The sequence below is a fragment of the Solanum dulcamara genome, chromosome 4 (assembly GCF_947179165.1).
Source record: "Solanum dulcamara chromosome 4, daSolDulc1.2, whole genome shotgun sequence".
NCBI lineage: Eukaryota > Viridiplantae > Streptophyta > Magnoliopsida > Solanales > Solanaceae > Solanum > Solanum dulcamara.
The window spans coordinates 9,065,811-9,092,576 of record NC_077240.1 but is presented as its reverse complement, the minus strand read 5'-3'; the positions used below and the strand labels follow the sequence as shown (position 1 = coordinate 9,092,576).

Sequence of the window (26,766 nt, the reverse complement as noted above, 5' to 3'; positions counted from 1 at the left end):
GACTTTTTCTGGGCTATAAAAAAATTAAAACATACAAAAAATGGAAATAAAAAAGGAGAAGCAACAACTTGCAAGTTGAGATTAGAAAATCTTCCAAACTTGATGCAACTTTAATGACATATATAATATTTGAATTTAAAGATAAAATATACATACTCGAACATATATAAATATATGTATATAATAAAAGTATTTATCTCAAAAAATTAACTATTATGCGTGAAAAAATAAAAACTAAATTGAAACATATGTTGAATAGATGAATGTATAGTAATTATTGCAAAACATAAAAAGAAAAATACAACATCGTGTATAAAAATATTAGTATAACAATCAAAACCTAAAAATATGGAAGAATAAGCTATTAGTTGTAATGCTTCATTAAGTACCTGAAACATGACATGATGATGAAGAAGAAGTGAGTCAAATAAGAAAAGGTTATGAAGATTATATTGTAAGCAAGAAAAAAACTATAACACAGAAGCACAAACAAAAATCTTCAAAATAAACAATGAAAATTGAGATGCTAATGAGGAATCAGTGGAAGGGAAAAAAAGAATCATTTGATATATGTATACTAATATGTGTAGTGACTTTTAGTATTCTCTTTTCAGCATTATAAATTTTAGTAATTCAACTTTTAATTTTGTTTTGCTTTTCACTTTTAGTATAAATATATGACATTTTATTTATATATATATATATGTGTGTTTCACGTATGATTTGATTAAAGTTATATAGTCTATGGAAAACGTATGTTGAGTATCTATTCTAGAATATTTAGAGCCCATTTGGATTGGCTTATAAGTTACTTATAAGCTGAAATGTTTTCAGTTTTTTTGAGTGTTTGACTAGCTAACTTAAAGTCATTTTGTGCTTAAAATAAGCCCCAATAAATAATTGGAATTATTTGGATGGACTTATTTTAAGCAGTTATAAGTTGAAAACAACTTATAAGTCAAAAAAAATAAGTTGGGCTGCACCAACTTATTTTTTAAAAACTTATAAGCAATTTTTAACTTATAAGTTACTTAAAATAAGTCCATCCAAACAGGTTCTTAGTATACAACTTATTTTGCAAATAACATATTTTAAATGATCCACATATTTTCGAACTTTCTTTGAGTTGAAAAAAATATTTCAAACATAATCACTAAGGAAATGTATAATGCCATAACTAAAGAATCAAAGTGTAATTGTTGAACTTCAAATTCTGGCATTATTTAATTAAAATATTAATATTTAATTATATTTTAATTAAGCGAAGAAACGAAATAATTGTCACGCTTCGAGAGGGTACGCTAGACGTGACCGGCACTCAGGAACCATTTCTGGCTCCCAAGCGAACCACATAGCCTGGTCACACATCCGTTCATTCGTTCAATCAGCGAAAGACTTAAAATAAAGAGAATATTGGGTGGACAAATCCCAAATCAACAATCTAACTCAAGAAAGAAAGGTCATGGGCCAACAAGTCAAACTTCAATCTTTGTCATTAAAATAGTTTTGACAAGAATAATTCAAGGAGATAAAATACTCAATCGACCCATCACTATCTAGTCTATGAAGCCTATATCACTACTATCTAATTGGTACCAATGACATGTTCATGGCTACCTCAAATCAAAATGAAAAGGGCTAACTCGATGCAAGAATTATATAAGTGGTGTCCTCCGGATGTAAGGAAGGACTCACCAATACGCTGAGTGTGTATAGATCCTCAATGGTGCTTCTATTGATGATCTCTTAAACCTGTCTCTACATCATAAAACGATGCAGGTCCAAATGGACGTCAGTACATGGTATGTACAAGTATGTAATATGGTAGAATAAAACATACCTCAAGGAAGAATAGCGTCGATTCAAATATCTCAACATCAGAAAGATAGGAGAGACTCAATCAAAGTATCATAAGTCTAAAGTAAGAATACATTTTAGACAAAGACCAATCACACACCATACAATCCAATCATGTACAATACAGTTCAAATCCAATCATATACAATTCGATCCGATCCAATCACATACCATTCTATTCAACCCAATCACATATCACCTAATCCAATCCATCACACATCATCTAATCCGATTCAATCGTACACAATCCAATCACATATCATCTAATCCAATCCGATCATATACAATCAACTCAACAATCAACTCAAAGTACTCAACTCAATAAATATGCAAATTCAATTATGCATTTTTTTACGATTCAACTCAATCATCTACGATCATAATCAAACCAATCATATCATGCACAATCCACTTAATTTGGGAGTTTCTCTAACAGACAACAATCCCACCACCTATATATAGGTGATGCACAACGAGTCACGCCATTGCTTCGTCCGTTCATACATGCCAAGGTATGAACGACTCAACCAAATCATGGATCCATCAATCAATCAAGTCCTATCATTTCAGGACAATGAAAATAGGAAAACATCCGACATGGTACAATTCCTTCCTACGTTGGCGGCATAGTTTATGGGATTCGAGTATGGACTATACTCTTACCCAATTCGGTGCTCGATACCCCTCCCAAGACTCAATACGCACATAGCTATTAAGTGAGTAAAATATTTAAAATACTCATTTAGTCTCTTAGGACTTAATTTCAAATCAACTCATTTAATCTCATTGGACTTTTTTCAAAACTCAATCAGTCTGGTCTCATTGGACCCTCTTTCAAATCGACTCATCTCAATCATCAAACTCTTTTCTTCAAATTTGATACCATCTCAACTCAATGGATGTAGAAAATATTATATGCATTTAAAATATAATTCCAACTCCTCAACTCAAATTCAAAATAGATATTTTAATGTAAAAATACTCAACTCATTTATACTCAAAATATTCATGTTCGAAAAACAATAATTTAGAGGCTCCTAAAACTCAACTCACACTTAAACTCCTTTTTAAATCAAAGATGAAGATAATCATTCTTTAAACTCAAAATAGTGTATAAATAGTTTATGCAAAAAGGTTCACAAATCATTTATTTAAAACCCCTTCTCAAAAGATCATTTATTTTTAAAATGCTCATAAGACTCCAATCAACTCAAATTATGCAAATCACATAATCACATTAGACTCCAATCCACTTCGTCACACAACATCCTCATCAACATAACCTCTTCATTCACATCATCGTCAAATAACATCATTCACATCATCATCAAGCATCATCATCGCATCATCACCAAATATCATCATTCACATCATCATCAAACATCATCATCACATCATCATCAAACATCTACTCCAAAATCCTTATTTAATTCTACATTCCATTTATAAAAACAAAAGTGACATTCTAGCTCTACCAACATTTTATTTCTTTTTATACCATTCACATTGTAACTATCCCAATTCTCATATAACTCAAAATCAATTTCATCAAACTCAAGTAAAAGAATACTTCATTTCACTATAAAAATAATATTATTTTTATTATACATAAAAATCATCAATCTCATCCTCAAGATGAATTATGACTAAAAGAAATCTCACCTTAGGTCCATGTGAACGAATACATGAATCCATACTCTCAACAAAACTCAACTCAAGAACACCATCAATACATATTAATTTTTATACAAAAATCTATTTGTAGTCAATAATATGAAATATAACTATTCAAGAATTTAAGTCATGAAAATCGCCAATCAATTTCTAGTACATAAAAATACTCTAGAGTTTAGGAAAAATTTCAAGGAAAAATCTTCATAAAAGGTTTGAATCTTTCACAACTTCTACCTAACACATCTATGGGCATATGGAAGAACTCAATCCATATTTTTGGTTAGCCTTACATACCTTGCTTGAAGATCACCTCACCGGAAACCAAGGCTTGACTTGAAGATCTTGAATCCTTGAGCTTTTGAGAGGATTACTTGTTGGAGATGTTTGAAAGAGAAGAGGGATGAATGTTAGGGTTTCTTTGGAGAGACAAAAATCTGAAAAAGAATATGGTCCAAAATGTTCCAAGTTGGGTATATATAATTAGGGAAAAAGTCCAAGTTGCCCCTCTTCAAAAATCTGGAAAACTTGGCAAAAATCTTGCTGGCGCTATAGTGGCGCGTCGCGCCACTGCAGCGCTAAGCCAAAATAGGCTTAAAACCTGCACATCTGATAGTGGTGCGTCGCGCCAAGGACCAAACTACTGAGGCTGTTTTATGGCGCTATAGTGGCGCGTCGCGCCCTTACAGCGCCAAGCCTAAGTTTTCTGGGTTCTGAGAAATAGGCTTAAAAACCCTGTACATCTCTTAGTGGCGCACCGCGCCAGGGACCAAACTACTGAGGCTTGTTCCTGGAGCGATACTAGTCCGTCTTAGGATGGTCATAACTTTTGACTCTGGACTCCAAAATTTACAATCTTGGCGGCGTTGGAAAGAAGACTCAAAGACCTTTAATTTGATAGGTCAGGGCCATCCAATTCATCCTATTTTAGGAGACATGGTCATTTGAAGTTGACCCTTATACTAATTCATTCGAAAACTTAATCGATTGGGATTCTTTGGACTCGACTTGGTGTTAGAGATACCTTATGACCCCTAAACACATCTAACACACTTCGACTACTTAGGAATTAATCCTAACTCATAAATAATACTACAAGTCATACGGTTCGAGTCTACACACACGTGAAGAATTGTTCGAGTCTTTGCGAAAAATTTTCCGAGATGTTACAATAATAGTCGACCTCAACACCTAAGACTCGACTTCAAAAACTTCCAACCTAGGACCCAATCCAAATCTCAGATCGGGACCCAACTTCCTTTCTGGGATTTGACCCTGCACTCGAATTTTGAATCGTGATCTGACTCCACCCGACCCTAATATCCGAGATGAGATTCGACCTTGACTTTTGACTCCTGACCCGTCCTGATATCAGATCCTGGACCTGACTTGCAAATCAAAATTTGACTTCGATATCCAACCTAGACTCCTGACTTAGGACCCGATCCCGACTTCCGACCTAGGACCCTATTCCAACTCTTGATTCAGGATCCAACTTCTAAATCAAGACACCAACAATCGATAAAGGACCCACTCTGTTACATAGGTGCTAGAAAAGTCACTTGAAAGGGTATACTGTATAGTATTAAAAATAATTCTAAAGTATTCGAAGACTCAAATATAATCTATAAAGAAGGTGATAAGAGCCTTCCCAACAACAGAGAGTATGGGTAGCCTCTATATATGACTATGAAAATAGCCATCTTTCTCGAATTCTTGTAAAAATATATCCTTAATTAGGATTATTGCAGCCATTAAGCGTGGTTGCCTTACTTGACTAAATATATGATTAAAACATTAATTATTAGTTAGTGGATATATACATGCCGCTCAATTTTAAGTAAACTAGTTTCTGGTACGTTGATCCCAAAATATTTAATATAAACTTTGTATTTAAAATGATACATTTTAAATGGTACATATTTTTGGACTTTTTATGTGCTATAATAAAAATTAAAACATACAAAAAATGGAAATAAAAAAGGAGAAGCAACAACTTGCAAGTTGAGATTAGAAAATCTTGCAAACTTGATGCAACTTTTTTGACATGTATAATATTTGAATTTAAAGATAAAATATACATACTCGAACATATATAAATATATGTATATAATAAAAGTATTTATCTCAGAAAATTAACTATTATGCGTGAAAAATTAAAAACTAAATTGAAACATATGTTGAATAGATGAATGTATAGGAATTATTGCAAAACATAAAAAGAAAAATACAATATCGTGTATAAAAATATTAGTATAACAATCAAAACCTAAAAATATGGAAGAATAAGCTATCAGTTGTAATGCTTCATTAAGTACCTGAAACATGACATGATGATGAAGAAGAAGTGAGTCAAATAAGAAAAGGTTATGAAGATTATATTGTAAGCAAGAAAAAAACTATAACACAGAAGCACAAACAAAAATCTTCAAAATAAACAATGAAAATTGAGATGCTAATGAGGAATCAGTGGAAGGGAAAAAAAAGAATCATTTGATATATGTATACTAATATGTGTAGTGACTTTTAGTATTCTCTTTTCAGCATTATACGTTTTAGTAATTCAACTTTTAATTTTGTTTTGCTTTTCACTTTTTGTATAAATATATGACATTTTATTTATATATATATATATATATATGTGTGTGTTTCACGTATGATTTGATTAAAGTTATATAGTCTATGGAAAACGTATGTTGCGTATTTATTTTAGAATATTTAGAGCTCATTTGGATTGGCTTATAAGTTACTTATAAGCTGAAATGTTTTCAGTTTTTTTGAGTGTTTGGCTAGCTAACTTAAAGTCATTTTATGCTTAAAATAAGCCCCAATAAATAATTGGATATGTTTGGATGGACTTATTTTAAGCAACTTATAAGTTGAAAACAACTTATAAGTCAAAAAAAATAAGTTGGACTGCACCAACTTATTTTTTAAAAACTTATAAGCAATTTTCAACTTATAAGTCCATCCAAACAGGTTCTTAGTATACAACTTATTTTGCAAATAACATATTTTAAATGATCCACATATTTTCGAACTTTCTTTGAGTTGAAAAAAATATTTCAAACATAATCACTAAGGAAATGTATAATGCCATAACTAAAGAATCAAAGTGTAATTGTTGAACTTCAAATTCTGGCATTATTTAATTAAAATATTAATATTTAATTATATTTTAATTAAGCGGAGAAACAAAATAATAGTCGACCTCGACACCTAAGACTCGACTTCAAAAACTTCCAACCTAGGACCCGATTCGAATCTCGGATCGGGACCCGACTTCCTTCCCGGAATTTGACCCTGCACTCGACTTTCGAATCGTGATCTGATCCCACCCGACCCTAATATCCAAGATGAGATCTCGGATCGGTGATTTCACCTTTTGATCAATGTCTTTCAAATGGTTTTCAAGGAAAAGTGTTTTTTTTTTAAGTGATATTTTTTCAAAGAAAAACAACAGTATTTATATGACAAAGTTCTTGAACGTAAACATATTTTCATTAAAAAAGGGTTATTAATAGGTTCATAAATGTTACAAACAAATATGTATCTTTTAAGAACCTAAAACGTAAAAACTAAATAAAAAATAAATTTTTAATTAATATTTATTTCTTTTGAACATCAAAAAACTTTTATTGGAAGAAACATTAATCCTAACAGAACTTTGATATTTAACGAATTCATTGTTTGGAATAGAATAAACGAATAAGTTGTACTCATTTAAACTACTTTTTCATGAAAAGAATTTTTCTATGTTGGTTAAAAAAATGTTTTGATAAAGTTCATCTGGTATCGCATTTTGCAGATTTTTTCCAGTAGAAGTTAACTTTTAACTTTTACCCAAAGTCAAATTTTGAAAAACAAGTAAAGTATAGAGTAATAAATATGAGTCAAATTGTGACGTATGAATAAAACGGTTCTGGGACTGCCGTGAGAAAAGAATCACCTCCAAAATATATTTGCCGACTTGTCCTCATTCATACATCTTTTTAAAATATCTCTGTGATAATATATTAAAATAACAAGAGATATAATTAAATAAATTGAAAAGTAGAGAGATTTTATTTCTTTTCAAAATGAATTCACTTTTTATTTATAAAAAAAAATCATAAACTACTTACGAATTATCTACTTGATTACAAATTATCCTATTATAAATTTACTTCGATACTTGAACTGGAACTCGACCTCAACTTTCGATCTGAAATCCGACTCCAACATCCGGCACGAAATTCCACCCTGACACCCCACCCAGGATCTTACCTCGATTTCTGAATCGAGATTCGACTCATCAAATTATTGATTGAACAATTTTTTCTTTAGTGAAAACTCTGTAATAGATAAAATTACCATTTACTATTTTTCTACAATAGATAAAATTGTCATTTACTATTTTTTTAAAATAATTGTTATTTAATTATTATGCAAATATGTAAGACTTTGAAATTAATTAAAGTTATAAATATTAAATATTTACTCCTTAAGGGTATAAAAGTCGTTCTATATTTAATGGATATTTTGATCGATCAATATTATTAAAGGTGAAAAAATTTCCTACTCATAATTTACTTGAAATAGATTTAATGTTACGCTCCTAGTATTAATAGGATAATACGTATCCTACAATAAATTCAGTCTTAATAGAAATATATTTTGTTTAGTCCTAGTATAAAATTACATTTATGCCTATTAGTAATTTTTTAGATTGAGAAAATTTTAACTTAAAAGGGAAAATAAGTAAATCAACTTTTAGTGAATATTTTGGTCCATCAATATTTATATTGGTGCTTTTATAATAATATAGATAGATAGATGATATGATATGATGATGATATAATATGATTAGTCATCACATTTAAAATTAATGATGTGAAAAAATATATTTATTAATGTATGTTTATATATATGTCAATTTCGGTTCAAATGTCTATTACAATAAGCATTCTAACAGTATTATAATTTTATTTCATAAAGGTCGATAAAGCAAATAAATTTATTCAAACTTATTTTTCTGAAATTATGCAATTTTAGGCTTTGATTATTACATGAATTTATTGGTTGAACTTTCTAACATAAGAGTCTAGACAGAGAAAGCACACAAGTTATGCAATTAAGTTGGTGTGGAAAGAGTGATCCAATCGCAAATACTTAGAATTCTATTCAATCTATAAGATGGAGTTTGAAGAAAAATGATTTGTTAGTAAATTTTTACCTATCATTTGTTTTTCTTTCGTGTGCGATAAAATCAAGTTCTTTGCAGATTGTCCTTCTATTTCATATATTATAAAGTCCTAAACATTAATTTTGTTTTCATTAGTCTTAAGAGTTTGTTGTATCAAAATATTATTTAATTAAGAAGTGTTTATAGATTCTTTACTTTAATTCACATATCTTATAATGTATTAATATAGTTTTTTAAAATAATCTGCGCATCGCGCGGGTACGTATATTAGTGTATTTATTAATGTGTGTTTATATATATGTCAATTTCGATTCAAATTTATATTACAATAAGCATTCTACCAGTATTATAATTTTATTTTATAAAATCACTCTTATAATTGAAAAATAAAATTCTAACTAGGAAGAAATTGAGAGCCAGATTGAATATGGAGTCAGACTTATTTCACTTCTTTATTTTCTAAAGTTACTTTCATTTGGTTAAATTTGTTTGAAACTATTTTCTTATTAATTTGTTTCCAAAAAAATGTTACATTACACATTTAAAAGCAATTAATTTTAAATTTATCGAATCATCTTAATAAAAAGTTTTAATAATCACGAAAAAAATTAAAGCATGTTTGGAGAAAATTGTTCATACAATATTGCATATCATCTCTTCCATTGAATTAGTTACATCGCATAAAAATCAACATTAGCCAAGTAAAATACGATGGCATAGATAATTCATCTTTGAACGGAAAAACATGCTTGCAAATAATTTATGTTTCTTCTTTCATTCAGATAAGCCATCAATCTTGAACTTTGTAAATAATATGTTTAATTCAATAAGTTAATTTATTGTATTGGCTATGCCGCTATGCGCCTATGCCCATCTAACAGCTTTGGAGAAAAAAAATACATTAAGGCTGTGTTTGGTACGAAGTAAAATGTTAAAACAAGTTGTTTCTAACTTATTTTCATATGTGTTGGTTGGTGAGTGACAACTATTTTTGGGAAAATATTTTTTATAGTTTGGTTAGTGATTGAAAATATTTTTTAGAAAATATCTTTTATTTTTGACTATTTTTTAGGAAAATAGTTTTTGACATGAAAATTAACCTAATAATTGACTCGGGATCCAATCCCGATACCTGACGTGGGACAACCAGCTAAGTATATAGACTAATATAGTCAAAATAAGGCAACCGGATGGACTGCATGCAGCAGAAAGAATTTCCCAAGAGAATGAAGTAATTATTAAGGCTCGCACCACTATAAATACTAAATACTCCTTCTCTTTCATTTCCATCAACACTTGTTTACTTCAATTCCCTATCACCAACTAACAAAAGAAAGAAAAAAAAGGCTCTCTGTTTTTTCACAAGCTAATTAGATCCAGTTTTAAAGAAATATAATGGCCCTAGCTAGCCACCTCCTTAACAGTGAAGAGGAGATCGTTCGCCCTGTTGCCAATTTCTCTCCAAGTCTTTGGGGTGATCGTTTCCATTCATTCTCTCTTGACAATCAGGTAATTCATTATAAATTCCTTCACTATCCCTTATTTGGTTAATTAGTACTGTTCCCAATAATGAACATTTTCTTACAAATAACTTTAATTTACAGGTTGCTGAAAACTATGCTCAAGAGATCGAGACTTTGAAGGAACAAACAAGGAGTATGTTGTCAGCTGCTTCTGGAAAAACATTGGCTGAGAAATTGAATCTGATAGACATTGTTGAGCGTCTTGGCATTGCTTATCATTTTGAGAAGCAAATAGACGACATGTTGGATCAAATTTACAAAGCAGATTCAAACTTTGAGGCTCATGAATACAATGATTTAAACACTTTATCCCTTCAATTTCGAAACCTAAGACAACATGGTTACAATATCTCTCCAAGTAGGTCCATTACATATATGCCGCACCATTTTTAATTTTTTTTTATTTCTGCGAGAAAACTAATTATCTTTTTCTCTTATTCATGATCCAGAAATTTTCAGCAGATTCCAAGATGCGAACGGCAAGTTCAAGGAATCTTTTAGCAACGACATCAGGGGTTTATTGAACTTATACGAAGCTTCACATGTAAGGACTCATGGAGAAGATATTTTGGAAGAGGCACTTGTTTTCTCCACTGCTCATCTTGAGTCTGCAGCTCCACATTTGAAGTCACCTCTGAGTAAACAAGTGACACATGCCCTTGAGCAATCTCTCCATAAGAGCATTCCAAGAGTCGAGACGCGCTACTTCATCTCTATCTACGAAGAGGAGGAATATAAGAATGATGTGTTGCTTCGATTTGCCAAATTGGATTACAACTTACTCCAGATGTTGCACAAACACGAACTCAGTGAAGTATCAAGGTATACTGTTGTTTTAAATTGAATTAAAAATACAAATTATTTGTTCATACTATTTTCTCAGAATCTGATATGTTGTTACTTACTTTATAGGTGGTGGAAAGATTTGGATTTTGTGACAACCCTTCCATATGCTAGGGATAGAGCAGTGGAATGTTACTTTTGGACCATGGGTGTGTATGCTGAACCTCAATATTCTCAGGCTCGCGTCATGCTTGCTAAGACTATAGCAATGATTTCGATAATAGATGATACGTTTGATGCTTATGGAATTGTAAAAGAACTCGAGGTTTACACCGATGCCATACAAAGGTATGAACTTGCCTCTGCAACAGTTTGTGGATTTAATTATTGGACGGTTAGTTTCTTAGAAGGGAAATTTATTAAATCTCTTTCTTTTTTATTAGGTGGGATGTGAGTCAAATTGATCGACTCCCAGAATACATGAAAATCAGTTTTAAGGCTCTTTTGGATCTCTATGATGATTATGAAAAGGAGTTGTCAAAGGATGGCAGATCCGATGTTGTCCACTACGCAAAAGAAAGAGTACGTCTCACTGACTTCTATATATCCATGAATGTTTTAATTTCTATCTAAAATCACTTGTATTTACCTTATGTTTCTTTATTACACTTAGATCTGTTATGGGAATATTGATGGTTGAATGTCTTGTTTTTCTGTTAAATAGATGAAGGAGATTGTGAGAAACTATTTTGTCGAAGCAAAGTGGTTCATTGAGGGATATATGCCGCCTGTTTCTGAGTATCTTAGCAACGCATTAGCTACCAGCACATATTACTTGCTAACTACGACATCCTATTTGGGAGTGAAGTCAGCTACAAAAGAAGATTTCGAATGGTTGGCTACGAACCCTAAAATTCTTGAAGCCAATGTGACGTTATGCCGAGTTGTTGATGACATAGCAACGTATGAGGTAATTAACATCGCATTACACTACATAAATCATCTTAATTATAAGAGTTGCAGTAATTCCATACAAATTGATTTCATATACTTATACATGAATTATAATTGCCGGCATTCCAGGTTGAGAAGGGTAGAGGCCAAATTGCAACAGGAATTGAGTGTTATATGAGGGATTATGATGTATCAACTGAAGTAGCAATGGAGAAATTCCAAGAGATGGCTGAGATAGCATGGAAGGATGTAAATGAAGGAATTCTTCGACCAACACCTGTTTCAACAGAAATTCTTACTCGCATTCTCAATCTTGCTCGTATTATAGATGTCACTTACAAGCATAATCAAGATGGATACACTCATCCCGAAAAAGTACTAAAACCTCACATCATCGCGCTACTGGTGGACTCCATTGAGATCTAAACCATTGAGTCATTCTTTTTTGTTCCATCTATATAAGCCACTTAAATTTTACAATTTTGCAACCGCATTGTGAAGTTTCATGTACTAGTATTGTTAAAACTTTTTGTACCATTAATTATTGATATATGAATAATATCACTTCTTTTGTACCTACCTCGATTATCTTTTATTTGCTAAATTAAATTATAAGATTTTAAACAAAGCAAATATATTGATTATCTAACAATGAGGAGAAAGAATGAAGAAAAAAAAAAGAAGAAGCTTTATCTAAGCAGGTGATCCACTAGCTAGTACTTAAATCTAATAAAATCTTATATACTTCTGATAAGGGTTCATAATACTTTTAGTCCTTTAGCTATTCATAAATTTTAATGTTAGTTTTTGTGATATCTAACTAAACACGATTAATCTTTAGCTAATTAAAATATGAATTTTTGATTCTTTTACTTGTAAATATCTACAATTTTATTATTAACTATTCTCCTTCCTAATTTTGATGCGTTATGTTAAGTTTATAGTATTTCTCATTTTGACACGAAAAAAAACTTCATTGATCAACTTCCTATTATTCCTTCCAAATTAACTCCGCAAATCCATTACGGTAAGTAAATGATACATCAATCCTTGGAAGCTTAGCCCATGCATGTATTGTGAATCCAAGAACGAAGTTGAACCCAGCATTATTGTTCAAATGAATGCCATCAAAGAGTGTTATCATCGATATAAACGCTCTGCATTTTCCTACAACCTCAGTCCATTCCCGGCGGAAAAAAAAGAAGAGAATTTATAAATTATTTAAGATTTTGACACACCTAATAAGAAAACAATTAAATAATATTTAATACTTTAGACTAAATCCTTCATCTTCTCGAACTAATAATGTTTTGATAGTAAGGTGGAATTAAAAAATAAATTAATGATTTTAATTTTATAAAGTTGTGAAGGGCCATTTATTTTCTTTTGTTGCTTATAAAATGATAAATCAAAAGGATCAGAGAAATTTAATACTCTATATTTTATGGTTCATAAGAATATGCCGATATATAAAACTATATGCATTTGAGAGATTTTTCTATTCTTCAATAAACTGTCAATTTTCAAGTCTGTTCAAATCGGGCAAATAAAAGCACACTATGAAATAAAAAAAAGTGTGCATAAAAATATTGCATTTTGTCTATTCCACTGAATTAGTTACAATTTCAATTTGTATAAATTCAACATTAACTTAATAAAATAGGATGGCGTAGAATTACTCAACTTTGAACCGGAAATATAAGTGCGCAAAAATGATGTATGTTTCTTCTATCATTCAATTAAGCCATCAAGAACTGTAGAAATAATATATGTTTAATTCAATAAGTTAAAATCAAATATTGCATATCTTCCTTTATTTTTCTTTTGGGACATGATTTTCAATTCAAAGTTGTTACATTCTGCACTCGACGAAATCCAATATTTTATATTCTGGGTGCCATCAAAAGAGACCTCACATATGTGCAATAATGAGAAAAGAAAAAAAGAAGAAGACCACAGACAAAATAATGCACAGTATACAATGTCCCATACTACTAGTAGTAATATTTTATGTTTTATACGTCGTTTTTTGAATTGACACTAGAAACCCTAGGGAACATGGGACATGGGACTAAACAGACGCCAAAGAAGGAAACAAAGTTAGTAAAATAGAATTTATTTAACTTCTATACATTTTTTAGTTTTTGCTTAAAACTACTATATAGTCAAAAACTGATGGCTGTGACAAAACACTCTCACCATTCACTATAAATATTCATTTCCTTCTCTTCCATTTCCATCATCACTTGTTCAATTTCTCTACCACCTAACAAGTGGGGAAAAACAAACACTGCATTTCCACAAGCTAAGAGTACTAGCTAGAAATGGCCCCAGCTGCTGCAGTGATGAGTAACTACCAAGAGGAGGAGATTGTTCGTCCTGTTGCTGACTTCTCACCAAGTCTTTGGGGTGATCGTTTCCATTCTTTCTCCCTTGATAATCAGGTATTTAATTAATTTGTCTTTCACATATTTAATCTGGTTGTAAGTTCAAAGGACAAATATTTATCCTGTTTAATAATAAAATGCATATATTCATTTTCATTTGAATGAATAAATTTATAGGTTGCGGAAAAGTATGCTCAGGAGATTGAAACGTTGAAAGAGCAAACAAAGAGTATGTTGTCAGCTGCGTGTGGAGCAAGATTGGTTGATAAATTGAATTTGATAGATATTGTTGAGCGCCTTGGCATAGCTTACCATTTTGAGAAACAAATAGAAGACATGTTGGATCACATTTACAAAGCAGATCCTAACTTTGAGAGTCATGAATACAGTGATTTAAGCAATTTATCCGTTCTGTTTCGACTACTGAGACAACATGGTTACAATATCTCTCCAGAACTTTTTAGCAGATTCCAAGATGCAAACGGCAAATTCAAGGAATTTCTTTGCAATGACATCAAGGGTATTTTGAACTTATATGAAGCTTCACACGTAAGGACTCATGGAGAAGACATCTTAGAAGAGGCACTTTCATTTTCCACTGCTCATCTTGAATCTGCAGCTCCACATTTGAAGTCACCTCTGAGTAAACAAGTGACGCATGCCCTTGAGCAATCTCTCCATAAGAGTATTCCAAGAGTCGAGACACGCTACTTCATCTCCATCTACGAAGAGGAGGAATTTAAGAATGATGTGTTGCTTCGATTTGCAAAAATGGATTTCAATTTACTTCAGATGTTGCACAAACAAGAATTATGCGAAGTATCTAGGTACGCTAATGTAATTTACATGAAAAATATTACTATTATTTGTTGATAGTGACTCTCAGAATCTAATATGCTGTTACTTACTTTATAGGTGGTGGAAAGATTTGGATTTTGTGACAACACTTCCATATGCTAGGGACAGAGCAGTTGAATGCTACTTTTGGACGGTGGGAGTGTATGCTGAACCTCAGTATTCTCAGGCTCGTGTCATGCTTGCTAAGACTATAGCAATGATTTCAATAGTAGATGACACGTTTGATGCTTATGGCATTGTAAAAGAACTTGAGGTCTACACTGATGCCATACAGAGGTACGAACTACTTCTCGAACAATTTATGATTTAATTAGATGATTGCATAAAGGTGGGGAAAGATTATAGGTCAAACACTAGACGTTTCTCCTTCTTCCTATGATGTATGTTTTGTTACACTAATAAACTTATCAAATTCATTTCTTTTTCCATTTATTAGGTGGGATATTAGCCAAATTGATCGGCTCCCTGATTACATGAAAATTAGTTACAAAGCACTTTTAGATCTCTACAACAATTATGAAGCAGAGTTGTCAAAGGATGGTAGATCTGATGTTGTTCACTACGCGAAAGAAAGAGTATGAATCCTGACTTATACCAAGTTAATTAATCATTAATCAATTTATCAACCAATTGTGTATGTATTGATGGTTGAATGTCTTGGCTTGTTGTTGGCAGATGAAAGAAATCGTGAGAAACTATTTTGTGGAAGCAAAATGGTTCATTGAAGGATATATGCCGCCAGTCTCTGAGTATCTTAGCAATGCATTAGCTACTAGCACTTATTACTTGCTTACGACAACATCCTACTTGGGCATGAAGTCTGCAAACAAGGAAGATTTTGAATGGTTGGCCAAGAACCCTAAAATTCTTGAAGCCAATGTGACATTATGTCGAGTCATTGATGATATAGCCACCTACGAGGTATACATTGCATCAAATAAACTTAGATTTTATATGTTTACCTAGTTGCAACCATGAAGTGATAAAAATGATTTCATACTTATACCACACATTCTAATTTCCAATCCAGGTTGAGAAGGGTAGAGGTCAGATTGCAACTGGAATTGAGTGCTACATGAGGGATCATGGTGTATCAACAGAAGAGGCAATGGAAAAATTTCAAGAAATGGCTGAGATAGCGTGGAAGGATGTAAATGAAGGAATTCTACGACCAACTCCCGTCTCTACACAGATTCTCACTCGTATTCTCAATCTTGCTCGCATTATTGATGTCACTTACAAGCACAATCAAGATGGATACACTCATCCTGAAAAAGTACTAAAACCTCACATTATTGCCTTGTTAGTGGACTCAATTGAAATTTAAATCATCAATTGTTGCGTACATTTGGGAGCACTTTGTTCCTGGCCCCTCAAATAAGTATTTGATCTACATTTGACAGATGCCTTGTTGGTATCTCTGTAGCTAGCTAGGGTAGGAATTGCTGGCGATGCATGTTATGGTGCAGTGAAGTTACCTCCTCCAATTTTCTTGAATCATCATTGACATTTGAATTCTATTACTTCTTTTAATGTACCTACTTTCTTTTAGCTAGACAATTCCGAAAATGGTGTGAAAGAATACGCTTCAGCAGTTGCAATTCAACCACAAGGAAATGAAATGTCAAATAATAATAAAAAAATTCAAAGTATCAATTACTGACACGAAGTAAATTATAATCACCATATTCTCAATCATGAAACTACTTATAAGACGAATTGTGATACTATACCGAGACTGATTGTACAAAATTCTGCATACGCTAAAGCAAACAAAACAAATGTCATCAAAAAAATAAATATTATTGACTGACCATTTCATAATTTTAGCAATTCCTTTTTTTTTTTGAGTTCTTGGACATTATATTCATAAACAAGGAAATAAAAATGGAGAAAAAGAGAGATTGTCGGGGGAGGAGAGCCAGGGAAGAGGCTGTGCATGGAATGGGCAACTAGTAAAATTGCACATCTCATGCGCTGCCTCGTCCCTGTCTATCCTCTCCACCTTTGATATTCCACACCACAGTTTACCTCAATAGGGTCTCCCTTCACCAATAATGCTTAAACATTCCTTCCATCTGGAGTACAAATGAAAAGGCCTTTTCTTGAAAATTTCCAATGGCCAAAAGGTTAGTGCAATATGGCTGCTTTATGATGGAGTTAGGACCCGAAGAAGAAATAGTCATAGTACAAGTGATAGTACCACTAATTGAGGAGTACATACATAGGACCTCTCTGTTTCTAAGTTTTAATTGAGTCCCATTGTACTGCAGATTCAGTTCGTAGTACAATAACAATGTTTGGCCCAAAAATTAAAAGCTACTTTTAGATAAAAGCTCTTTTAAATTAATACTCTTCAAATTAGAATTACAGCTCATACAAGTAATATTTTTAATCTGCGTTACAATGTGTCTCTGAAAACACCCTTCACCTTCAATCTAAGATTTTGAGTTCAAGTCACCAAGGAGCAAATTAAATAGGTGAGACGCGTTGTGCTGTGGGCACCAGACAGTCTAGCTGATCCATTTACCAGACAATCCACTGTTAGCTGATGATGTTAACATTATCATATCATGCAACAATGGACTGTGTTGCCTATCATGCTAATAATAACAACAAAATTTCAATTTTTTTTTTATATATATACTAGTTTTTGGATATGTGTTGCACGTGACCTCATATTATTGGTTTTTTAAAAATCACATAACTATTATACGACGTGTTTGAGTTATAAAATAAAAATATGTAAAATTGATTGAATTGTAATACTTAAAATTATTCTTATAGTGTTGATGAATTTCTATAACGTACCCTTTTAAAAGTTGCTACAAAAATACATCACCCTCAGTCAAGCTAACAAAAGAAATTCTTAATTGGTTTGTTTGCTTCAACTGTATCGAAAAAAACTAAACCTTTTATTATACCTTGCAACTCTTCATTCCCCTTCTTTGTTATAGCAATAATTAATATTTATAGGTAAGGGAGAAGAATCAATCATATTATGAGGAGTGAGGTTTTTTGTAGGTAAAGCAAACGGGTTGAGATTAAAAAATATAGTAAATTGAATTATACAGGGATATTTGATGAGTATAAATGTATAATAATGACAGGTAATTGAAGGGGTGTTTGATTGAAGAAGGGTAAAATAGTCCCATTTTTAGGAACGTTTTAGTAATTCAATTTTACACTTTGGAGATTTTCACTAGTACTAGTTTCTGGACATGTGCATTGCACGTGTATTCCATGTAAATTTTTATGCATTTGTTAGACCTGTTAAAATTCTATTAAAACATACGTGTAATGAGTAATAAAATGTCACAATTACAAATAAATCTTTAAAAGCGTGACAAGAAACACCAAATGAGGAGCGTATTTTAATGTTTGAAATTAATTTCTTTTAAGAAATTGATCGTAAATTTTGAACTTTGATCAGTAGTTAGCAAACTTCCAGCAAAGTCACAAATGCTTATTTGAGTCCAAATAAAAATACAGACTTACGAAAATCACAAATTTATAGAAAATTAAACTTATGAAGTCTAATAAAGAGAAAACACAAAAAAATAATCAAAGAAGAAAAAAAATACAACCTAGGTATATCCTTCTTAAAACTTTAATCACAATATATAAATGAAAAAAAGAAATACAAAATCAGAACATAATTTAAATATTCATCTTGTGGAAAATGAAAATAAGAGTGATATTGAGAAAAGACAATTGCTTAGATGTAATTGAAGCCAGACCCACAAACTTTACTGATGACAGCAAGTGGAACGACATAGACAGTAACGCAGTTGCTGATCTACACTTGGCACTAGCTGATCAAGTGTTGTCTAGTGTGGCTGAAAAACGAACGACGAAGGAAATATGGGATACTCTTAAAGGATTGGATGAGGCCAAGCCTTTGCATAATAAAATCTTCTTAAAAAGAATATTGTATACTCTTCGAATAGAAGAGTCCATGTCGGTTACTGAACACATCAATACTTTGAATACTCTGTTTTCGTAACTTACAACAATGGATTGCAAAATAGAGGGGACTAAAGGTGCGGAGTTTCTACTTCAAAATCTGTCTGACTCATATGATCAACTCATCATCAACCTGACAAACAATACAGATAGTCTAGTTTTTGATGAAATTGTAGTCGATGTCTTAGAAGAAGAAAATTGGCACAAAAATAAGGAAGACAGACAAACAAGTTCGCAGCAAGCTAAGCTTTGATGATGGTGAAAGGAAGACCAATGGAATGTGACCCCAGTGGGAGTCACAATCATGGTATGGTAGATCTCAATCAAAAAGTAAGAAGAATATCAAGTGTTACAACTGTGGCAAGAAAGGGCACTTCAAGAAAGATTGTTGGTTCAAGAAGAAGAGTGAACACCCTGAGTCATCAAATGCTCAAGGGAATGTTGCAAGCACCTTAGATGATGGCGATATTTTAAGTAGTGAAGCAATATCAACTAATAAAGGAAGAAAACATTTCACTGATGTCTGGATCATGGACACAGGAGCAACATGGCATATGACTTTTTGGAGAGAATGGTTCCATCAATATAATCATATCTCAGGAGGGTCTATGTTCATGGGAGACGCTCATGCTTTGGATATTATTGGTATTGGGTCCATCAAAATAAAAATGTATGATGGCACGGTACGCACCATCCAGGAGGTACTACATGTAAAAGACTTGAAAAAGAATCTATTGTCTTTGGGATAATTAGATGATACTGGATGTTTATATAAGACTCATGGTGGATGCATGAAAATATCAAAAGGAGCGTTTGTAGTGATGAAAGCAGAAAAACTTGCTGCAAATTTATATGTGCTTAAAGGTAAAACACACCAAGAAAGAGAAATATCAACCGCGTCAGCAAGTTCATTTGAAGAATCAACGATGATGTGGCATCGTAAACTTGGCCATATGTCGAAATGAGGATTGAAGATTCTTGCTGAGCAAAAGCTTTTTCCAGGGCTCAAAAAGGTTTCATTACCTTTTTATGAGCATTGTGCTACCAGTAAACAATATAGACTGAAGTTTAGCAGTTCCTCTGCTAAAGGCAAGGATATATTTGATTTGATCCACTTTGATATCTGGAAAGCACCGGTGGAGTCTCTAGGAAGAGCAAAATATTTCGCATCATTTATCGACAATTACTTCAAGAGAAGTTGTGTGTATCCAATCAAGAGAAAGTGTCACGCCCCGAGAGGGTACCCTAGGCGTGGCCGGCACTCAGAAACCATTTCTGGCTTCCGAGAGAACCACTTAGTCTCATTTCTTATTTATTCATCAGCGGAAGACTTAATAATACTAATGTGGGCTTGTCATAATCAAAGGAAAAATAGATAATTCTTATAAGAAATAGTTTCTAAGGAGAACTACTCCGATTACATCATCAGACTCTGTCTATGAAGCCTCTAATACTCTTAGATGGTGCCAATGACATGTACATGGCTACCTCAAAAGAAACATCACACTCAACAATAATAAAAGGATAAGGAGTTCCTTCGAATACAAGAAGGACTCACCAAATAGCCGAAAAGAAATGATCTTCAACGATGCGCCTGTTGAGGATCTCTAATACCTGTATCTGCATCATAAAACGATGCAGGTCGAATGACGTCAGTATGTGGAATGTACGAGTATGTAAAATAGCAGGAAGGTAAGGACAGATATCAAGAAACTCCTCTCAATAAAACTCAGCTCAGAACTCAACATCATCTCAACATCAATATGTAATGTAAGTTTAAAATATAATAATAAAAATAATAGTAATAAGCAATGCTTACTCAGTTGGGAGTTTCTCTAACCGACAACCATCACTTATGAGCTAGCGATGATACAACGAAGCGATGTCGTTGCCACATCCATCCAATACCTTGCCAGGGTAAAGGACATCACCATCTTGGATCCACTCATCAAAGTCCTCTTTTTGGGACTTAAGAGGCATAGCCTCCATCCTACGCTGGCTACGTAGTTCTGGGGTTTGAGTCAATTAAACTCTTACCCAACTCGGTGATCAATACTACTCCCAAAATATGTCCTCATATTAAACTCATCATCTAGTCTCATTGGACTTTAATTTAAATCATCAAACTCATCTCATTTCATGTTCATCAATTATTATACTTCCAAAAAACATCATTTACATCTCATCAAAACATCTTGCTCAAAATATCATTTGCTCAAATTCATTCAAACTCAACTCTTTTGCTCTTTTAAAACTCAATAAAATACATATATAGTATTAATTCATATAACTTTCTTTTTATCAATGAAAATAATAAAAAGCCAACATCTTTACTCAAAACATATGTAAAAATATTCATGAACATCAAATCAATTAGGATTCATGGGAAAGTAGCCATGAACAATAATTCCAATAATATGAGAGATAACAATAATAATAATATTAATGCATAAATATATCAAACTCAATAGAAGAAGAATTAATTCATCTAGAATTCAAGATTTGGATAAAACTCAACTATAACTCAATTATAATGAATTTAAATATTGGGCGCATGGACGAACTCAATCCAATGCTATGAAAGCCTTACATACCTTAAATCCAAAGGTTTACTCCGAATTGGAACACTCTTGGACCCCTAGCCTTTTCTTCTCGCCGGAGCGTTTTGTGTACTAGCCGGAGTATAAGAATAATCGGAGTAGTATTTTTATACTACTAAAACTAAAACTATATTTGAGAAGAAGTATATAGAGAGAAGAATTGCTTAAGAAAGCTTGATGAATAAAATGAGGAAATAAGGTGGGTATTTATAGGTGGGAAAGAGTGACCTAACAATAAATAAAATAATTATAAAGAAAAATCTAAAAATTTAATGAAATATATTGATGTCATGGATGATGTTAAATGAAGGACAATTTATGTCATGAATGATGTCAAATGTATCTAGATGTTTCCATGGTAGGTAAGATGAGTTCTTTTTAACAGAATACTCTTTTTCGAAGCTGCGTTTGAATAAGATAAATTCCTTATTAGGATTTGGTGTCTTCATAAGAATTGTAGATATGGAAGTCTAGTTTCATATCGTTCAAGAATCAACCAATTTGGAGCAACCTACAGTGAGATATGAATTTCTTCTATAAACACTCAATTCCGTCACAGTACTATATCTTGCAAAGATTAATTTATTTGACCTACTTATACTCTGAATCTTAAGATATGTTATTCATGAAAGTTGTAGGTAAGGATGTTGTGGTTACCCAGAAATTTGAATCACCTAATTTGGACCAACCTATAAAAAGTTATGCCCAAAATACAGAGGCTGTATTATTTTCGTCGAGAATTGAAATACCGACATACAACATTTTAGGGGTTGTTACAGAAAGTCAGATATTTTTCCAGTTTTCAAACAGTTCAAAGTGTGGTGGAACTTGAATCTGAGAAAAAGATCAAGTGTTTGAGGATAGATAATGGAGGAGAATACACTGGTGATGAATTTGATAACTTTTGTAAATAAGAAAGTATTAAAAGGCAGTTCAAGGTGGCATATACTTCACAATAAAATGGAGTAGCAAAGCGGATGAACAAAACCTTGTTGGAACAGAAAGAGCTACGTTGGCAACTGCAGGGTTGGAAAAATCATTCTGAGGAGAAGCAGTCAAAACCGCCTGTTATGTGATCAATGGGTCACCATCAAACGCAATTGATCTAAAAACGCTAATGGAGATGTGGACAGGAAAATCAGTTGATTATTCTCGCTTACATATATTCGGAAGTTCTACTTATGTTATGTACAACACCCAAGAAAAATCGAAGTTGGATCCAAAATCTAAGAAATGCATTTTCTTAGGGTATGTTGATGGAGTCAAGGGGTATCGCTTGTGGATCCCACTTTTTGCAAGGTGATAATCAGCAGGGATATTGTATTTGTTGAAAACAAGATACAAGCAAAAGAAGATAGTGCTTCGAAAGAAAAATCAGAGACTACTACAGTTGAAGTTGAAGAAATAGAAGAAGTTCCAATTTCTTCTGAAGCAGCACCAGAGCACGAAGAACAAGAGCAAGCTAAGATCGAAACTCCACAAGTTCGACGGTCAACTAGGGAGAGAAGAGAACCAGCTTGGCACTCATATTATTCTAGGGCAATGTTTCATATTGTCTATTAACAAAGGATGGAGAGCCTTCAACTTTTCACGAGGCTATGAAAGGCCAAGAATCATCTATGTGAATGGCAGTAATGCAAGAAGAAATTGAAGCTCTTCATAAAAATAAAATATGGGATCTTGTTCAATTACCACAAGGAAGGAAGGCTATTGGAAAAAAATTGGTCTACAAGATCAAACGCAATGGTAATGATCATGTGGAGAAGTATCGTGCAAGATTGGTGGTGAAAGGATTCGCTTAGAAAGAAGGTATAGACTTCAATGATATATTTTCTCCGGTGGTTCGACTCATAACAATTCGAGTGGTCCTGGCGATGTGTGCTACATTTGACTCGTACTTGGAGCAGTTAGATGTCAAAACTGCATTTCTTCATGCAGAGTTTGAAGAAAAAATTTACATGCTCCAACCAGAAGGTTTTGAAGAATAGGAAAAAAAACTTGATTTACAGGTTGAACAAATCTCTATATGGTCTCAAATAGGCGCCGAGGTGTTGGTATAAGAAATTTGATTCCTTCATTATAAGCCTTGGATACAACAAACATAATTCAGATCCTTGTGTTTATTACAAGAGATTTGGTGATGGCGATTTTGTTATTTTGTTGTTGAATGTTGATGACATGTTGGTAGTAGGCCCCAACAAAGATCATCTTACAAATTTAAAGACACAGTTGGCTAGGGAGTTTGAAATAAAGGACTTGGGGCCAGCAAACAAGATTCTAGGAATGCAAATTCACCGAGACAGAATTAATAGGAAGAATTGGCTTTCTCAAAAGAACTACTTGAAGAAAATCTTGCGATAGTTCAAAATGCAAGACTGTAAGTCAATTTCTACTCTACTTCCTATTAATTTCAAGTTATCCTCAAGTATGAGTCCTAGAAATGAAGCAGAAAGGATGGAGATATCTCGAGTACCGTATGCATCAGCAGTGGAAAGTTTAATGTTCGTCATGGTATGTACAAGACCTGACATTGCACAAGCAATGGGAGTGGTTAGTCGATACATGGTTAATCTTGGTAGAAAGCATTGGAATACTGTTAAGAGGATCCTGAGATACATCAAGGGTACCTCAGATGTTGCAATGTGTTATGGAGAATTAAAATTTACTGTTAAAGGTTATGTTGATTCAGATTATGCAGGTGATCTTGATAAAAGCAAGTCCACCACATATTATGTGTTTACTCTTGCTGGAGGAGCTGTAAGCTGAGTTTCAAAACTGCAATCTATCGTGGCTACATCTACGACGGAAGCAGAATATGTAGCAGCTACACAAGCTAGTAAAGAGGCTATATGGATGCAGATGTTATTGGAGGAGCTCGGGCACAAACAAGAGAAGGTTGCTCTTTTTTGTGACAGTCAGAGCGCATTGCATCTTGCAAAGAATCAGACATTTCATTCAAGGACAAACTACATATGAGTTCAGTAACACTTTGTTCGTGAAAAGGTAGAAGAAGGCGGTGTGGATATTCAAAAAATTCACACTAATGACAACCTAGCAGATATGTTTACGAAGCCGATCAACAGTAACAAATTCATATGGTGTCGATCTTCTATTGGCCTAGCAGAAACGTAACATTGCAGTAATTGGATAGAAAGGATGGTGTGAAGATTTAACTGATTCTCAATAAAATCTTTAAGTGGGAGAATGCAACAAAAGTCAAAAAAGTAGGAGAAAGAAAATTCAAAAAGAAAGAAACATACGCAACAACTTTTGACAGAAAAAACGCGTAGAAACCGTCCAACTTTTGACAGGAAAAAGAACGCGTAGAAAATTAACGCGTAAAATTTTTACGCGTTTTCTTCCTCCTATAAATAGAGGGTCTCGTGCCCTCATTTAATTCATTCAGAAAAAGAGTGTAAGAATACAAATAGAGTTATACAATAAAATAAATATTATTTTCTCCCCCAATAATTATTACTTTATCGAGGTTTTACTATATATTAATCTCTATATTGAAAGTTATATCCTCTGTGGATGGCAACAATGCAAGAATAAATTGAAGCTTTTCATAAAAATAAAATGTGAGATCTTGTTCAATTACCACAAGAAAGGAAGGACATTGGAAACAAATGGGTCTACAAGATCAAACACAATGGTAATGATCAAGTGGAGAAGTATCGTGCAAGATTGGTGGTAAAAGGATTCGCTCAGAAAGAAGCTATAGACTTCAATGAGATATTTTCTCTGGTGGTTCGACTCACAACAATTCGAGTGGTCCGGGCGATATGTGCTACTTTTGACTTGTACTTGGAACAGTTAGATGTCAAAACTGCATTTCTTCATGAAGAGCTTGAAGAAGAAATTTACATGCTCCAACCAGAAGGTTTTGAAGAACAGGGAAAAAAGAACTTGGATTGCAGGTTGAACAAATCTCTATACGGTCTCAAACAGGCACCGAGATATTAGTATAAGAGATTTGATTCCTTCATTATAAGCCTTGGATACAACAGACATAGTTCAGATCCTTGTGTTTATTACAAGAGACATAGTTCAAATCCTTTTGTTATTTTACTTTTGTATGTTGATGACATGTTGGTAGCAGGCCCCAACAAAGATCATCTCACAAATTTAAAGGCACAGTTGGCTAGGGAATTTTAAATGAAGGACTTGGGACCAGCAAACAAGATTCTAGGATGCAAATTCATCGAGACAGAAATAATAGAAAGATTTGTCTTTCTCAAAAGAACTACTTGAAGAAAATCTTGTGATGCTTCAAGATGCAAGACTGTAAGTCAATTTCTACCCCACTTCCTATTAATTTCAAGTTATCCTCAAGTATGAGTCCTAGAAATGAAGCAGAGAGGATGGAGATGTATCGAGTACCGTATGCATCAGTAGTGGGAAGTTTAATATTCTTCATGGTATGTATAAGACTTGACATTGCACAAGAAGTGGGAGTGGTTAGTCGATACATGGCTAATCCTGGTAGAGAGCATTGAAATACTGTTAAGAGGATCCTGAGATACATCAAGGGTACCTCAGATGTTGCAATGTGTTTTGGAGGATCAGACTTTACTGTTAAAGGTTATGTTGATTCAGATTATACAGGTGATCTTGATAAAAGCAATTCCACCACAGGTTATATGTTTACTCTTGCTGGAGGAGCTGTAAGCTGGGTTTCAAAACTGCAATCTATCGTGGCTACATCTACGATGAAAGCACAATATGTAGCAGCTACATAAGCTAGCAAAGAGGCAATATGGATGCAGATGTTATTGGAGGAGCTCGGGCACAAACAAGAGAAGGTTGCTCTGTTTTGTGACAGTCAGAGCGCTTTGCATCTTGCAAAGAATTCGATATTTCATTCAAGGACAAACCACATACGAGTTCAGTATCACTTTGTTCGTGAGAAGGTGGAAGAAGGCAGTGTGGATATTCAGAAAATTCACACTAATGACAACCTAGCAGATATGTTTACGAAG

The 26,766-nt window shown here is 33.1% G+C and overlaps 2 protein-coding genes across 2 annotated transcripts; both read left to right on the top strand.

Moving 5' to 3' along the window:
* The first annotated feature begins 10,108 nt into the window (after positions 1-10,108).
* On the top strand, positions 10,109-12,460 carry LOC129886034 (viridiflorene synthase-like). The gene is made up of 7 exons (XM_055960545.1): positions 10,109-10,222; positions 10,318-10,594; positions 10,686-11,058; positions 11,149-11,367; positions 11,463-11,601; positions 11,744-11,989; positions 12,103-12,460. The coding sequence occupies exons 1-7, from the start codon at positions 10,109-10,111 to the stop codon at positions 12,397-12,399; spliced, it is 1,665 nt and encodes a 554-aa protein (XP_055816520.1). The 3' UTR covers positions 12,400-12,460.
* Positions 12,461-14,215: 1,755 nt separating this feature from the next.
* Positions 14,216-17,254, top strand: LOC129886033 (vetispiradiene synthase 1-like). Its single transcript, XM_055960544.1, has 6 exons — positions 14,216-14,417; positions 14,538-15,187; positions 15,276-15,494; positions 15,655-15,793; positions 15,894-16,139; positions 16,249-17,254. The coding sequence occupies exons 1-6, from the start codon at positions 14,298-14,300 to the stop codon at positions 16,543-16,545; spliced, it is 1,671 nt and encodes a 556-aa protein (XP_055816519.1). The 5' UTR covers positions 14,216-14,297; the 3' UTR covers positions 16,546-17,254.
* The last annotated feature ends 9,512 nt before the right edge of the window (positions 17,255-26,766 follow it).

Bases quoted from the DNA above. Each gene is read 5' to 3' on its own strand.
- LOC129886034 (XM_055960545.1), top strand. From the start codon at position 10,109: ATGGCCCTAGCTAGCCACCTCCTTAACAGTGAAGAGGAGATCGTTCGC. The intron at 10,223-10,317 runs GTAATTCATTAT...TTTAATTTACAG, and splicing joins CATTCTCTCTTGACAATCAG to GTTGCTGAAAACTATGCTCA. The intron at 11,602-11,743 runs GTACGTCTCACT...TCTGTTAAATAG, and splicing joins TCCACTACGCAAAAGAAAGA to ATGAAGGAGATTGTGAGAAA.
- LOC129886033 (XM_055960544.1), top strand. From the start codon at position 14,298: ATGGCCCCAGCTGCTGCAGTGATGAGTAACTACCAAGAGGAGGAGATT. The intron at 14,418-14,537 runs GTATTTAATTAA...ATAAATTTATAG, and splicing joins CTTTCTCCCTTGATAATCAG to GTTGCGGAAAAGTATGCTCA. The intron at 16,140-16,248 runs GTATACATTGCA...TTTCCAATCCAG, and splicing joins ATGATATAGCCACCTACGAG to GTTGAGAAGGGTAGAGGTCA.